The sequence below is a fragment of the Solanum tuberosum genome, unplaced genomic scaffold (genome assembly GCF_000226075.1).
Source record: "Solanum tuberosum cultivar DM 1-3 516 R44 unplaced genomic scaffold, SolTub_3.0 scf00152, whole genome shotgun sequence".
Taxonomy (NCBI): Eukaryota; Viridiplantae; Streptophyta; class Magnoliopsida; order Solanales; family Solanaceae; genus Solanum; species Solanum tuberosum.
Window position 1 is genome coordinate 1,055,286 of NW_006239078.1, and position 17,051 is coordinate 1,072,336.

The 17,051-nt window shown below is 34.8% G+C and overlaps 2 protein-coding genes across 2 annotated transcripts; both read right to left on the reverse strand.

Moving 5' to 3' along the window:
- Positions 1–468: 468 nt before the first annotated feature.
- LOC102600169 (protein arv1 homolog) lies at positions 469–6,156 on the reverse strand. The gene is made up of 11 exons (XM_006353182.2): positions 6,067–6,156; positions 5,739–5,885; positions 5,045–5,092; positions 4,845–4,934; positions 4,686–4,731; positions 3,825–3,907; positions 3,626–3,720; positions 2,903–2,969; positions 2,727–2,802; positions 945–1,147; positions 469–862 (listed from the first exon to the last, which is right to left on the reverse strand). Exons 2-10 carry the CDS (start codon positions 5,859–5,861, stop codon positions 1,035–1,037), a joined length of 741 nt encoding a protein of 246 aa, XP_006353244.1. The 5' UTR covers positions 5,862–5,885; positions 6,067–6,156; the 3' UTR covers positions 469–862; positions 945–1,034.
- Positions 6,157–8,294: 2,138 nt separating this feature from the next.
- LOC102600503 (acetolactate synthase small subunit 1, chloroplastic) lies at positions 8,295–16,464 on the reverse strand. The gene is made up of 12 exons (XM_006353183.2): positions 16,160–16,464; positions 14,858–15,071; positions 14,051–14,134; positions 13,436–13,504; positions 13,072–13,155; positions 12,495–12,641; positions 11,279–11,365; positions 10,781–10,885; positions 10,565–10,687; positions 9,734–9,886; positions 8,995–9,060; positions 8,295–8,756 (listed from the first exon to the last, which is right to left on the reverse strand). The coding sequence occupies exons 1-12, from the start codon at positions 16,414–16,416 to the stop codon at positions 8,673–8,675; spliced, it is 1,473 nt and encodes a 490-aa protein (XP_006353245.1). The 5' UTR covers positions 16,417–16,464; the 3' UTR covers positions 8,295–8,672.
- Between the last annotated feature and the right edge of the window lie 587 nt (positions 16,465–17,051).

Sequence of the window (17,051 nt, forward strand, 5' to 3'; positions counted from 1 at the left end):
TACTTAGTAGGATTTCACTAGGTATGCTATTATTGTTGTATTCCAATTACTGTGGTTATATTGAATGAGAAACAAAGAAATTGGACATTGCTCTTCTTCTTGTTATAAGTGAATTGTTACGCTTAGGGGGTTGTAATACCTGGTACCATAACATTGGGATTATGTTATAATTAATAATATCAAGGATAAATAATAATGAGACAATTTAGTGAAGCAGTGTTGCTTTTCGAGGGTTTAGACTTGTTGGTGAAGCAGTCTATTATCCTATTATTTGTTGTTCTTGTTCCTTTCTTTACATTATTCCATGATTAGTACATTGTTTTCTTCTTCTTTGTACTTAGATTTGTTGCACATAAGCCAGGGGTCTTATGGAAACAACCTTTCTACCTCCACGAGGTACTGGTAAGGTCTGCATACACTTCGCCCTCAATGGACCACTTGTAGGATTTTACTGGGTAAAAGTAGTTGTTTCAACTCATTAAATCATCCTCAAAGATAATTAATTGTGGTAATAACAAAATAATAGTCCTAATACATGTTCTCCTGACTTGGAGTTAACCTACATTATAAAATGGACTGTTATACAGAGAACATAAATATATCTCTATTGAAAACATGAAAAAATAGAACAACTAGTGTTATCATAGTAAGAGTACCAGTGTCCATCTCTCCATGTTTGATCGTAGGCATCTCCGCGATCACCAGAGTCAAATTTCCTATCTGAGAACACACCACCTTGCTTATTCTAGTACGTTGGACAAAGGACGGGTAGGAAATGTCAAAGACAAAAGAAATGAGGAGCTTTCAGGATACCCAATTCTAATCAGACGATTCTGAAGCAACACAGGATGAGATCTTCAGCCTAAAATCAACATATCAACGACAATATATTAGATTCAAAAGTTGTTGAAGATCAACGTAGAGGACGTGATTTAAGTAATTACCTGAACCGTTTGGAGGTTTGAAGTTACTCTCAAGCCAATGTCAAGATGCAACCATTAAAAGAGTATGGATTTATGAACTCTGCTGAATGACTACCAAAGAACTAGCTTTTGATATGTTCCTAGACCTTGAGTAACAAGGAATTTCATGGCATGTGCAGCAAAGCAGATCCATATGCATCGAATCATGACTGCATCTGTGATCACTGGTTCACAATCGGGTAAAGTATGTCAACAACAACATATACAGTGTGATCCCACAAGTGGGCTCTGGAGAGGGTAAGGTAGATAGAGAGGTCGTCTCAAATAGACCCTCAGCTCAAAAGAAGTTTAATCAAAGCAGGATTGAAAGATAAGAAATAATGACAACAAAATAACAAGATAAAGTGATGAACAAAGTAAAGAAGCATCAGGCAGTACGATAAAGTATGTCATCAAACACAAAATACAAAGTCTTCTGATAAAAAGTCCAGAGCAATGCATGGAGAAGTCTGATAGCATGTTTTTGCTTCTTGTTTGCAAGGCAAGTATTTGATCTGATTCTATTTTTACATTACCATGGAAAGCTTGACGTACTAGAATTTCTTTCTACTTGTCCGCCCAACAGTTGAAAAACTATACCTATTAGAAGAGAGAGTTCCTCCGGAAGAGCGTCTTTTCTCAAGCCCTTGAAACCCCAATAAAAAGCTAAAAAAAATTCCGCCATAGGGTGTATTTATAAAGCTTCTATGGGGGCAGAATGTTTTTTTTTTTTTTGGGTGGCAACAATTGGCTCTTTCGGGATATGAGGAGGATTCAGAAGCAGGAAAAAAATAAGGTAGACTACACCAAGAAGCAACTATTAAAACCAAGATATGACCCATTAAATGCTATAGGAATATTAGTGATATCTAGGGATCAACCAACAGATAACAACTCTATTCATATAATTCAAAATGTTCAATATCTGAATAGGCATCAACCTAACTCAACAGTTACGGCAGTGCTAACATTATTTATTTTTGGATGACCACATGTTTGGCAATGAGACAGCAATTTAACTCCTCGTCAATATTCAAACCCATATTCACCACATTCTGGTTCCTTATTTTCCCCCTTTCATCTTCAACAATCCACACTATACTGTATCCATGTGCATGGTTGTGCTTTATGTCCCGTCAAGGTTCACTGTAACTCACTCTGCTAATCTTTGTTATACTGATCAAAACCTCTAAATTCTTAGAAAAACATGGAATTCTATCTCTAAGATGCCAATGTTAGTTTTTATATCAATCCAACTCCTGAGAGGAAGGATAAAATATCGACACCTCTAGGCTCTGATGAATCCTACCAACTAATACCTTCACACCCAAAGTCACAAAGCATACATTTTCATCTTTAAGCCTTCCAAAGGGACACAACCAATGACATTTAACTAGATCAAAGAAAAGTTACACCAGCAGGCAACTGAATGTCTAAACTAGCGGGCACCTGGCACACCAAACTTTCAAAATGTGGACAAATTAGCTTTGGCCTCAAAAAGTTAATGCCTGAGCCTACTCACTAATCCGCAACCCTGATGCATATTATATTAAAGAATAGCACCAAGAGAGTGCAGAGGATGAGTAGCACAACCATTTTTAATATGGATTAAACTTGAATGACCTAAGTTTTCACATTGGAGATGGAAACAGAAAGCTCTCATGGCAAAAGGTTAAATCCACTGTCAGGCGAATTTCATAAGCTGGCAAATTGTCTAGTGCACATACTTCAAATTTCAAATTAACTTCGAAAAGAACTTCTTACCCAGTAATGCCAGTGCATTAGATGACAAGACAAACATTTTAATGATGAAAACAACGGAAGAGGGAAATTCCCACACCTATAAATAAATAAAACATTAGTAGAAAAGTATTACTGTGAAACAAGAAAGTTTTCTAAGTAATTGATCCACTATGGCCAAATGACAGCAAGGAACATACCATCATGGCAATAACAAAAATCTTGAAGTAACTCGAAACGAGGATTGAAAGCAATATATGCTTACACCTGTTGCCAAGTACACAGTAATCATAATCAACTTCAACTCCAAAAATGTATATGCTAACTCGATGTCTGAGGAAATCATTTAGACTAAAACCTCTGCTCACATGAGATGTTTTTTTTTCAATTAAAATTATTAGAGGTAATCATTGATCCTTAGTGACTCCAACTGTGCGAGCCAACTCGAAATAAAAGAAAGATAGGATTATCAATTCTCTACTCAGTAAGAAAGAGTGAATTCCAGTCTTAGATAGGTTTAGAAAAACTCAAGTGACACTAGAAACTCTAAAGCTCCGTAAAAGCCTTTTTTTGAAATTGGTAACATGTTATATTCATCAGCTCCATAGAAACCTTAGGCAATCCTTGTCTGCAGGGCTAACAAAATTGTTATACTTGAAATGGCTTTTAATCAGCAACTCACATGTACTTATAGATTGTAAAATATATAGAGGTTCAGTATGTTGCTCATAGAATGGTTAAATCATACCCAACAGGAAGTTTTGTCTAGTACGTCATGTAGAATAATATGCAAGGGAAATGGTGTCAAACATTTTTGAACGTCCAAAAAGAGAAAAGGAACATTTATTTAGCGAAAGAGAGTATTAAACATCAAAACAAATATAAACTGAACTATTAAACTGCAAGATGAAGGAAAGCTTTACCTTGAATCTCCTATTTTTGCATTCAGAAACTTCCTTGTGCCAAATAGAATTATGCCAAGGAACATGAGATTCCCAAAGAAGACGCCCATGAGCACCTAACAACAGCAACCGCCACCTTATGCTTACAGCAAAGATCTAGATCGACAGGGGGAATGGATAGGCACTGAAATAGAACAAATACAAATTTCAAGGTGCATACCTTTCCACAAAGCCCCAGAAATGAGGCAAAGCTTGCAGGCAAACTCCTCTCATCTTGAGTTGTGCATACCGCCAACATTTGGTCTTTTCAAGTTAAGGCGATTAAACAATGCATGCTTAAAGGCTGCCCTCTTTAGGAACAGAGGGCTGCCATTGAATTCTATTCCACTGAACTGGAATTCTATTCTTTTAGTTCAATAAAGCTCAGTAGTTTAATACATCGTCCCGAGATTAAAATCACACACTCACAAGAAGAGAAAAGATAAGCACACTTATAATTGAAAATAATCAAACGTCATGTCAAGGAGAAAGACTAGAATTAAAATTTATACATCTGAAGTGTAATTACAAATAGTTGGTTAGAGAAACTTACAAGAAATAGTTAATTCTTTAAATTATCATATGGTCACAACCTAACAAGAGGGGTAAACTAAACCATCAATAGGTATGCTACCAATGCAATACTAAAGGATTACATATTGCAATATCTGGTCCATGAAGAAAGAGTAACTTTCTATATATGGAAGGAAAGGAACAAAAGAGTTTTTGAAGGTCAGGCTAACAATACTCTGAAGATCAAATCTGTCCATCTATATCTTTGTTATCTAGTTGGATCAGGATGGATTTTGTAAACGAAGTGGAAACCTTATTGCAGTCTGTAGATAGCTTGCAATAGAGGGTTTCTGTTTTTCTTGTGTTTTGAACTTTTGGTGTACTCGAACACAATCTTTGTGCTATATCAATAATACTTAGCCTTTTCAAAAGAAAAGATATCTATAATAATTTGTTAAAATGTCGAAATACACAAAATATAGATAAACACTTGATATCGGTACATATAAACTGGAGACTAGAAGGATACAAGCATCTAAAATCAGGAAACCCAAAGATAATTTCCACAACAAGACCTGCATAAAAGAACAAAAAACAATCAAACGAGAAAAAGAGAACACAATGGGTTTGTAATGCAATGTCTACATATACACAACAAATAATGAACTAGAAATACAGAATTAGGTACCTCATTATGCAAAGTCTCTCTCGAGAACCTATTGTAGAACAAGTGTCTGTAAGCTTTAATTTTATGCAAAATCAAGTCAATGACCAATATCTACATTCCAAACAAACAATTAGGAACTAAACCAAGAATGAAGTCTATACATATAACTTGTGTTCTATCTCTCTCTTTTTCTTTTCAAATTCATTTTTTGTATCAATTACCATAAGTTCACATTCAATGTACTCATCAGCAACTGCTTTGCAATTTCCCTGCATAAAGTTAAGCATCCAAATCAATGTTACAAAAAGAACTAGTATATATGGTCTGTATATTGGATATAAACTCCTACAGGCAGGAACAGGTCCAGCATGGTTCATGCAGGTTCACGGAACCCATTAGCTTTTGCTCAAACTCTATATATTGAAATATTCACACTGAATATCTAAAAATATTTTGACTATGAACCATTATAATCGTATATTAACTTGAAATCATTGTAAGAGCCCATAAACAACCAATCCTAGATCCACCTCCGCCTCTGCCAACAGCTCGATCCCAGAAAAATAATACTCCATTCATTTCAAATTGTTCGTCTTACTTTCCTGACTGTTTCAAAAAGAAAAACTCTTTCTTTTCTTGATAACTCTTTAATTCCAACTTTCCATATGAAATGTTTAAGACCACAAGATTAATGAACATTTTGGTACATTTTATGTATCTTTAGTTTCACATATCACTTTTCACCTTGAAGTTAAAAACTACTTTTTTCGAATACTCACGATTTTCATGCCCAAACGCCCCTAAAACTAACATGATTCAAATGTATCAAGTCAAAACCATACAAACAAATTGAAACAGAACGAGTAAGAATTATATGCTGTTCATGAAATTATAAGGCAAGGAAAGAAAAAATACGCATTTCATGAGACGGATATTGCCAGGAGAGTACTGTATGTAAAGAGTTGTAACTGAGAATCCACACTGAACACATCTAAAGCTGATCTCCTTTTCACTTTCAGTTCCACATTTTATCACCATTTTGCACAAAAACTGAGCTCAATACTGTTAAAAAAAACAAAAATATACATAACAGAACATAAAAAAACTGTTCACTCACAAAAGCATTTGAATAGGTGATTTCAACAGCTAAACTTCTGATGATTTTTTAAAATCCAAATTTGCATATATGATGCTTTATCTCTCTAAAAAAAGTGTAAATTGTTGAGAGAAGAACGGAATTTACATTTTCTGTCGTGATTAACTCCGATGACCGGCAACGGCGACCGATGGGGGACAGTGGGGATCTGGAGACCCAGAATTTTCCTTTTTCATTTTTTTTATCTTTCAGGATTTTTCTTTAATAATTTCAATACTATTTTTTTTAAAAGAAAGAGTCAGAAACGACATCGTTTGTTTCATTAATTTAGATCCTAATTAGTTTTAAAAATTACCTTCTTTATCACTTTTTCTTTGCTAAATACATATATTTGGCACATTTAGTAATTTGCTCTGTACATATGTTAATAAAGATACATTTATCTAGTATAAAAAAAAAATATGAATATATTTATTAGTGTATCTGTGCATAACGAGAGCGAAGGAGAGAGAAGAAAAATTGAAGTATTTGGTAAAAAAAAATACATGTATCTAGTATTAAAATATACGTATGTAGTATTAAAAAATGTATTGATACATTTGTTTGAGTTGTGACTTACACCTTGTTTGGAGGGTTGTTACATGTATTGTATTGTAGTTTATTTTGATTGTTATTTAAATTTTATTGTATCCTATCATTTAAATTCATTGATAAGTAATGATGAAAAGTATGATTTATGTAACAATTGATCTAGTGTGATCGCATCGTTACCTTAATATTGAGATTAAGCCTTAACCCAAATCGATTGTTACACAAATCGGTTCTAACAATGTGATCACACCAAATCAATTGTGGTCATTGTCATTTCTTTAAACTTACTGTTAAGTAATGATGAAAAGTCTCATTTAAACATATTGATCCTTGTCATAATATAATAGGAAAATAAAGAAGAAAAAAGTATGCCCCTTTGGAATTTGATTTTGTTTCTACAAAGACTTCAGATTCTGTTGTCCTTCCACCAGGTTATGATAGCTAATTAAACGCAATCACCACCACAACAACATTACAACAACAATATACTCGTGAAATTTCATAAGTGAGGTCTGGAGAGAGTAGAATATACGCAGATTCTTATTATTGACCTGAACGCGAAGTTTGCATTTAATGTTGAAATTCTTACGCTAAAAGGAAATATACTCTGAAATATCTTGTTGGTTTTCGTCATATGTTTAAATTTCTTGGTTTTTGTATGGATTTTTTGGCATTTGTTCATGGATCATTTCATTGGGTTGGTTTGTCACTCTATTATATTATCGTTTTCATTTAGTATTTCAAATGAGGTATATAGAGAGATACTGTTGCTAGAGGAAATGTGGAATATACCAGACTCGGAGATTGATAACCGTGGTGTTTCAATATTGGAGAGAATGCTTTGCTTTTATCATTCATATTATGTTTTCCTGGAGGCAAATTCAGTTGTGGGTAATGAAAGAGTATGGTGTCAGCGAGTCCAATATCAGTAGTAGCTAGTCCTTTCTATCGTCAACCAGCCATGCCGATTTATAGGTATGCGGAGAGTGAAGTGCTGCTACACTCCACTGATTATGATGATCATGTTTCTGGACATCTAGAGATTCATTTAAGTTAGTGCCTCAATGTCGTGCACTTAGGCAAGGAATAGTTTATACTGAGAGTTTGATCTCTCCAAAATCACTTATATATTTGCTTATGTATGATCAAGAGAAAACACTTTATTTTATTTCATTCGAAGATCATGTAACAACTAACAACCTCTTATTATGATAAGATTATGTTGTTTGAGTTGAAGCCCCATCTCTTATTACCTATTATTGCTTCTTACCCAACTTCTTGGTGTATTGTTGGTTAGTTTTTGGGATTTTGTAAGCAAAATATACATCCCTCCTCCCGTCCTTCGTCTTTGTTTGACACTATTTACTTATTAGTCGTTCCAAAAAAGGATTACATGCCAAAACTTTATAGCCATATATATGTACGATATATTTAAGATCATAAATTTTAAAACTTTCATGTTATAACAAAACGTCTGTATCAAGTTAAACTATGACAAACGATGGAAGCAGTAGGAAGTCCACATCCTTTGTTGCATGTAAGTTTAGAACAATATGTCAACTAATTGAGTTTTCACTTGGAACCAATTTTTACGCGCGCGCACTTTGCACAGTCTTCGACACAAGGGGTGTTTTCTGTATTTCCACCTCTCTTGCTCTTGTATCACTTGTATTCATTCACTCTAATATATTGAGAAAAAGACAGATGATTTGTTGACAATATAAAAGAGGCGTTACTTATTGTGATGAAAACAACTTAACTGGATAAAGTAAAAAGACGATACATTGTCAGTGCATATAACTTAAAACTTATGTATTAATATAATAACCTCCAGCTAATACACTCCACATAATTAGTTTACAACATTACTCAACTTCATTGGTTCTTCTCCACAGTTCGGAGTTCTTACAGTTAAAATCCTATGAATGCCTAAATAGGACAAGTACACTCCCACTAGGAATAGTACACAAATGAACTCCTCATTTCTCAGACCAGAAAAGGTCAGCAAGAAAGAAACTCGACAACAACATACGCAGTGTAATCCCACAAGTAGGATATATGGGGAGGGTGGTGTGTATGCTGCCTTAACCTACATACCTACCGGTGCAGGTAGAGAAGTTGTTTCCGATATATTAAAATGCACTTGAAGAGTTTAACTAACACTATTGAGGAAGAGCATAACCCCGGAGGTATGTCGAGTCCACACCAGATTCTCGTACCAATGCTACCCGCCCTGTACGAGCCACCTACACCAAAAGAATGACAATGTGGACTAAAATGACAAAACTATCACATCGATAAGAACTACAATTATAGAAACATGTGTCACTAGAATAAGAGAAGCACAACAATACTATTGGAGCTTTTAAATGCACACACTTCACCATGTCAACCTATATGCGTTGACCAAATGCAGGATATAACACTTTCAAGATGCCAGCCTATACGTGTTGACAAGCCAAAATTCAGTTTGGGAAAACAAACCTCACAAATGCCATAAGGTTCCAGTAATCTTTGCAATGCCAACAGCTTGTTGAAGTCTCCAGTCAACTGCAAAGTGTACATGCAATCAACGAGAAGTCAATGGGGGATCTGGGGAAGACATGGCACAAGTATACATGAGCAGTCCTTTTCATTTATGATAAGGTTTCCAGTGAGAAGGAAAATTCAGATATATTCAGCCAGGTACAGCAGTCAGTAAGGGGTGTAATCCAACATCGTTTCCCAAAGAATTTTCTTTTGAATGTGTGTAAATAATACCTTTTACCAAAGCAATATGAATATATACATATATATATACACACACACAATAAACTGACACCGCTTGGAAAAATACAAAAACAACTATCATAGACCAGAAGTAAAGCCTTAAAACTACAAAACTCCCAGACTTAAGCCCATTTAAAAGTGGTATTGTGACAATAACCGACACTGCTTGAGCAAAATCCTGCTTATTCCCCATGCCACTGGCCAAGTATGTTAATAGTATGGCAATAACATGTGTGAATTAATGATTGGCTGAAGGAACAAACCGCTAGAGCAAACATGTAAATAAAGGGTCTAACGCAATCAAAAATAAAAAAGCTATCTTCTACAATATGCAAGCATACCAGTATACAACAAGTAACAACATGAAAAGAGCTGAACATAGAAAGAAAAAAAAAAAGAGTTTCTTCTAATTTTCACCTCCAATTATACTTGACAAAAGTAAATAAAAAATCACCTCCAATGTTACTGTATGATCAGACACATCAACAGGTTTAGCACGGAAAATACTGGCAATATCAAGGACATCCCTCCTTGCTGCTGCATTGGCGGCTACTTTAATGAGCATTAGCTCCCGCTCAGCAAATGGTAAATGAGTTATATCTTGAACCTAAATTACAAGCACAACTGTATTATATGTATGATCTAACAACCCCAATGAACAAGATGTTAGTACATATATGAGAAAAGTGAAACTTTTTAGAGGTAAAATTCTCATTCAAGATGAAAATTTTGTATCGATCTACAAGCTTTACTTTCTCATTGAGAAGGGTGGTTTTAACAACTATGACCTTAATGGTAAGGGAAAGGTGAAAGTGCGGTACTCACTATCTTTTAAGTTTTAGAAAACCTACAATAGAGTTGGCAAAGTGCAACGAGTCTGAACGATTAACAAGGCTAAGTGCACTGCTGGGAAGGTTGAGCACAAAAGACGCCAACTTTAAGAAACATAGTGGGAACTTTAAAAAACTAAGGCAAACGCTTATCAGATAATTGATCAACTTATGGGAACAACAACAACATACCCAGTTTAATCCCACAAGTGGGGTTTGAGGAGGTTGGTATGTACGGAGACCTTACCCATACCTTGGGAGGTAGAGAGGTTGTTTCCGCTAGACCCTCGGCTTGGAAAAGTAAAGAAATCCCAAAAAATAGCAAAACTAGTTTGGACCCCTCTTATACAAACTATATTGAGTTTTCGTGGTAGGTAAACTCATCCCCAAGCACCTAATCATCTCAAAATCAGCTTGTAGCTAGCCCATGAACATCTATCAACTTGTAAATTTACCTCATGAACATCTATCAACTTGTTAAATTGCTTGACCAATTTCCCTATAGTTTCATCAGTTCCAGGGACCACTGTGGTAATACGTGAAAGCCCCTCTGTCTCTGCAGGGCCTACAGCAAGACTCTGCAACATAATCATTGAAATTAAGCTCAGATGACAAAATCAAGAGGGAGTGAAATTATAGGGGAAGCAGCAAGAATCAGTGGAAAAAGCAACCTGAACATTATACCCTCGTCGAGATATAACACCACTTATCAAATTTAGGACCCCTGGAGCATTGTTGACAAGCATGCTTAATGTGTGTGATCGAATCCCAGACAACTGCAGTATCAAAATGATCATCGGATTTGCAGCATGTAGAGGGAACAAAGAGAACCACATTGGCAGAATGGCCTCCATAAGGTACTTTTATTAATAAAGAGTATAGTTCTTATCTTATCTAACAATGCACTTTGATTAATTAATACTTGGTTTAACAAAAAGGTCTGTCTTGGGAAAGTGAATTTAGAATATGGACTTTGGGAAAAGGATGTACACAGTTTTTCCGGCAGTCTTTCTCAATTTTGGAAAGAAAAAATAAACTTTCCATCTATTAGAAGGCTCAGTAGTTCACAGACTACCATATGTTCAACGCAGATATGGAGTAATATAGGTTTCTCCACAGAAGATACAGAAATAAAAAGATAGATCTTGAGAAGCAGATAGGGTCCTTACATCTCCATCATACAGATATCCCCAGTGGGCATCGAGAATTTGATTAACTGAGATTTCATTACTGGATTCCACAGGATAAACATCACCCTATATTCAAACAAAAAGAAGAAGATTTGCAACTTCGGATTAAATTGAACACCACAAGAAAATCAAAGAGAATTTTCACACCTGCACAGGTTTGAATTGGAGCATACAGCGAAAAAATATATCCTAAAGTTTTTTTGGCTAAAACTGAATGCAAATTCACAGTATTGAGATTCAACACCTTAAACCATCATAAATAGAACCATAGACCATAAGAAATGTGAGCATAATATGAATTACATCAGCTTACACAGCTATGGACAATCATGAATTCTTTGTCTTGATAACTTAATCTTATAATAAATTATGGATGGCCTCCTGAAATCTAACAAGTAAACTGAGACAAGTTTGACATTTGTTTTGCAAAATATCATGCCTTTGACATGAAAGAGAAATGTAGAATCAAGATTGCACTTCATTTATTAGCGACCAGCAAGTTTACTCTTATGATCTAAGAATCTAAGGCCTCTATATCCGCTATCAGCAAGGAGGAAGATAACAATAAGAAGCCCAGTTCATACCCACACTTTTGCCTCTAGGAATTTCTAGAGATTTTGAAGTAAAAGCTTAGATACTGATACAACTATTTTCTCTTTTTCCTTTTATCTATATCCTAGGAAGGAAACAGCATTCTCTGTATGCAAATTGATTCCTCTATATCACAAAGTTCAAATTTGTAAAACGGAAATGTGTATAGATAGCATAACTTTTTTCATATTTTCCTTTCTTGAAGGATTAGGAAGACTACAGCATTCACATTGTACATATTGTTTCATTTACATCACAATTTTTTATTTTCCAGTTTACCAACTGGAAATACTATGTTTGGAAAGATTTCAAGAAGCTTAGTGTAGGTAATGACTTAAGAACAACAAGTAGTCCATGAATATCACATCCAAAGGGAAAAATAATGAGAAGTCGGGAATAGAAACAAGAAAAGAAATTCTTAATAAGCAAGTTAAATGAAATTAGACTCATAACATGTAGCAAGATACTACCAGTTTCCACAAGAAATTCAGCGACTCTCAAGCATGTCCACCTCCATAGAGGCTCAGTGTATATTATACAATCAGATACCAAAAATATGCATGAAAATGAATTAAACCATGGGGAGTTTGAGAACATAATATACCCCTGGATCATTCCTGGCTCCATTGTCAATTGGTCGACTTTTGTTGTTCAGGATACGGGGAAGTTTTTCTTCGAGATCTGGATAAGAAGCTGCAGAAAACCTCCAAAAAGGAGCATCCTCACCCATCTTTTCTCGTCTCAAAGCAATCTGTGGTGACAAAGATCAATACACAACAGCACCTCGTCATCCCTAGTGCTTTCTTCCTTTTATCTTTAAAAATAAAGATAACTACTTGATTGCATAAAGTGGGTCAGCCAGTATAATAGAATCGAGGTATTATTGTAAGAAAACCTTTAATATTAGACATTTGAGACAACATCTGATTAATAACAAATAAACTAAGAAATATGTGACTCCTCAAACTTTAGTCAGTTATCCAATTTATTATCCATTTATCAGAACCAAACCTTTTAGAGCACATACAACCTTGATCACTACAGCTGGTCAGCAAAAGTTACTGGCTTATATAAGGTAGAACTATGCAATCAGAGAACATGGTAACCAAAATCATCAAAACCATTTAGGCATATATGCCAAAATTAGAATATATCAGTCGTTTCAAACATGGAAAATGTACCTTCCCAGTTCGGGCTAGTTCGCTAATCCCAAACTTGCTTAAATTTCTCAGAACGGCAGCCATTTTCCCTGGATCACCAGTTACCTAAGCCAACCACAAGACAATAAATCTGTTTGTTATTTAAAAAAGCACAAGAACTTGATTGGCACTACAAAAATGAAATTATGCACATTGTACAGACATCATATTAGTATATGCACAGTTTTGTGAAAGAGATGAATCTAAGATCTTCAATAGTGTTGTGTGATTAAGTTGCTAAAACAATCAGTGATCAAGTACTAGCCATGCATCAGACCCCAAGGCAAGAGATATGTCTAAACACTTCAAATGACATGTAAAAGCTGGGAAAGAAGATTGAAGTCACCTCAATAGTCAGAAAGTGTTCTGATATATCCACAATTTTTCCTCTGAAGATGTCCACCAACCACATGATCTGAATATCAAAGTAAAACATAATGAGATAGTACATAGACTAAGACGATAAGAAAATAATGGCACGTCATAATCAATGACTTAAAACAATTTATACACTGTTCATTCTATATATGTTGTAACTGAAAGATGGGAAGGCTAAAGACCAAGGAACCTTAACAATTTTATACCGTGTGCACTCAAATTACTGCCTAAAAGGAAAGGACCTCGTTTTCTCGTTTACAATTGATCTTCATGGAATTAGATCCTTCTTTACTTAATAGAATTCCAGAACTTCTTAAAGAAAAAAATTATAGGAAAGAATTCCAGCTCTTTATTTCCCTATTTGATCAATTTCGTTAAACAGACTTAGAGGGATTGTCTCATCCAAATAGAGGATTAATATGCTAACTGCAGTATGTCAGAGATTAAATTCGAATAAATGTACCCCCCGGCAACTTGGGGTTTAAAGATTAATCAATAGGGAGATTGTCCCAGCTCATTGATTTAGAAATATTTCTGATATAGAGCAAAGTTAAGCACGAAAAGCAAGAGGTGTCTTGTATACTTCAGCTTTTGTGGTTGCGTCTGCATTCAGTTTTATGAGCATCAATTCTCGTTCCACTTGTGGTTCTCTTGACAGATCCTCCACCTGAAACATCATACCAAATTAATTTGGTAAGTGTAATCTGTTTTATGACAACTGAATACAAGGTAGACATAGACATAATTTTGTCTCACTGCAGAAGAATTTATTTAAGGATGTAACTCTTCTTCTTCTTTTTTTTTGAAGTGCAAAGATATTTAAGGTACTACATTAACTAATCCATTGAGTCAATGAGAAAGGACATTGAAGAATTAGAAACCAATGACAATTACCAATTATTCTCACGTTTTGCATGTCAAGGCAAAGGAAAATTAAGTATGCAAGCCTACTGTTAACTTACAAATCAGAGCTTCCTCTACCAAACATTTCAAAGAAATTCTGTTAATGATGATTGCCTACAAGTATAACAATCACAGATGCTTTTAAAAGAACAGGAGATCAATTGACAGCAATGTATAAACAGGTAATTGATATGTGTGTGAACAGTCATGCCATTGGCACAAACACACAACTGCAGACAGTAGATCCTGTAGAATTTATCAAATTGGCACCATCCCATTAGAAAGACATCCTTAGAAACGAAGTTGCGTGGACTATTCACTTTCGATTCCGCACCGGTGTTAGATTCTCCAAAAATACACTACTTTTGACATGCATCCGTTAACATTTTTGAAGAGTCAAAGCAAACATAGCTCAAAAACCCAGATAGAAAATTTTAAGAAGGTTAACAACGAAATACAGCCTGATATTTCAGAACATAAGACTAACCTTCCAGACATTCACAAGCTTATTGAGCTGCTCTACAACTTGTTGCAAGACCTTCTCAGTTCCAGAGACCACTATGGTAAAAAGAGCTTTATCCTTGTTCAAACCAACAGCAAGTGACTCAATATTGTAACCCCTTCGAGCAAAAACTCCAGCAATTCTATTGATTATGCCACTTTCATCCCCAACAAATACTGAAATGGTGTGACTTTTCACCCTGGTAATATATAAACATTGAATTACAACTCCATGAGGCCAAGGTATTAAACAATTTCTATATTAACTCATGGTGACCATCAAAAAGTAAAGAGGGTTATTTATTTGATAATTCTATCAAAATCTAAATAATATAGAAGACTAATTTTCCGAAATAACCAACTCTGGTCAATTGTACAACTAGAATGCAAATGATCCTGGACCTGTCATGCTATCCATTTGGCAGCCTTCTTCCACTTTGAATTAAGTTCAAAAAGAAAAAATAAGGGGGAAGGGAATACCCGATATAAAGGGTTGTAGAAGATTGATGTACAAAAAACTCATTATATATACAAAACCAGAGAAAGTTTCATCCTTTTATAAATCAGTTGGTTAAAAAGCTGATATTTTGACAAAGAAAATCTGATACTCCAGTAATATAGTAACACTTTTTACTGTTGGCTTAATTATTCCATTAGAATCACGAAACTGAGTCAAAAAGTTCAATCAACCAAGAAAGCCGTTATTTTATACATGGAACAACATCAAATGGATTCGTGCAATTAGATAAGGAGATAGAAAAGCCAAAATAATTGGAATCTTGTGTACTTTACTAATCAAAATGAAAAAAAAAAAAAAAAAAAAACATACTCCACAAAACCAGTGTCACCATCAAAACAATTATAAACTAGTTTAATTCAAATGTTCCTATGGACAACCCCTAATATAATAGATACATGGAGACAAACTTCAAATTGACAAGCGAAACAAAAAACACCTTAATGATTTCAAAATAACCACTTTCATTAATCAATTGCTATTTGCTAGAACACAAATTTCTCCAAGGAAACTTAGAAGGAATTGAAATAGAACCATATTTCCTAATGAAAAATGATTCGATACAGAGCAAGGAACAAACTTTTGAAAGCAAATAATGTTATTCGTTGCCCTATCTAGTTGTACCTTAACCCAAACTACCTCCAATTTTCTCTTATCAAGCTCCAAACAACTCATCAATCATAAAATAACCAATATCCAAACAGACGCTCCAAACGAACTAAAACTTCAAATGCATCTAATAATGACAAAATATGCATAATTGTTACTCACCGAGAGCTAGAAGGCTTAGGAGGAGTTAATGGAGCAGTACGTGTAACAGAAACAGCGCCATTATCAGTACTACCACTTCCATTACTGCTCGCTATAACATTTACCGGTGAAAACTTTTTTAAACCGAAATTGAAATTCCGGCTACTGGTTCTTCCCGGCGAAGCTGGTTTAATCAATGCTGGTAACAAACTCTTCTTCCTCAGCCCTGTCGATGGAATTTTCGACACCGCCGCTGTCGCCGTCGCCGTCGCCGCCATGGCTGTTTTGGTTAAAAAGTTAGCTGGAGATACAGAGTGAGTGAAAAGGTGGATTAGTGCTTGGATTAAACAATTTCCGATTCTATTTATACCACGTGCTAATTAAAACAGTGACATGGGTTTAGCTAATGTCACAGTGAGCACTGAAATTGAAAAGGTCACCGAGAATCTAAGACTGCCACGTATCAGGACTTTGAGGTAAGAGTGGGTAATTTTAAGAGCCCGTTTGGATTGACTTTTAGTTTAGTTAGAAATTTTAATTGGAAATATTGTATGAAATAGCAAATTATTAATTCACATTAAATGTTATAGTCATAGTTTATTTTATTTGTAATTCGCAGTAAACATCCCTTTTTTTGTCATCTGATCCGGTATACAATTAGTCATTTTATACATTTCGATATAAAATGTATAAAATGCGTCTGCGTTTGTATAAAGTGAGAGAAAATGTATATACAAATACATATATGTTCATCATATACACTTATAATTATACAAATACAGATCTTATTAGACAAATTACAATGTATAAAATGAATTTATACAAAACTGAACAATTTGTATAAAATTGGATGTATCTAGAGAATTATACAAATCAAAAGCTCCATAGCAAACATAAAATTTGTTATGGAGCG

Bases quoted from the DNA above. Each gene is read 5' to 3' on its own strand.
- LOC102600169 (XM_006353182.2), bottom strand. From the start codon at position 5,861: ATGGTGATAAAATGTGGAACTGAAAGTGAAAAGGAGATCAGCTTTAGA. The intron at 5,093-5,738 runs GTATTTTTTCTT...AACTTTATGCAG, and splicing joins ATATCCGTCTCATGAAATGC to GGAAATTGCAAAGCAGTTGC. The intron at 4,935-5,044 runs GTAATTGATACA...TTTGGAATGTAG, and splicing joins ACATTGAATGTGAACTTATG to ATATTGGTCATTGACTTGAT.
- LOC102600503 (XM_006353183.2), bottom strand. From the start codon at position 16,416: ATGGCGGCGACGGCGACGGCGACAGCGGCGGTGTCGAAAATTCCATCG. The intron at 9,887-10,564 runs GTAAATTTACAA...CTTGTAATTTAG, and splicing joins AGTTGATAGATGTTCATGAG to GTTCAAGATATAACTCATTT. The intron at 8,757-8,994 runs GTTTGTTTTCCC...CTTTTGGTGTAG, and splicing joins AACCTTATGGCATTTGTGAG to GTGGCTCGTACAGGGCGGGT.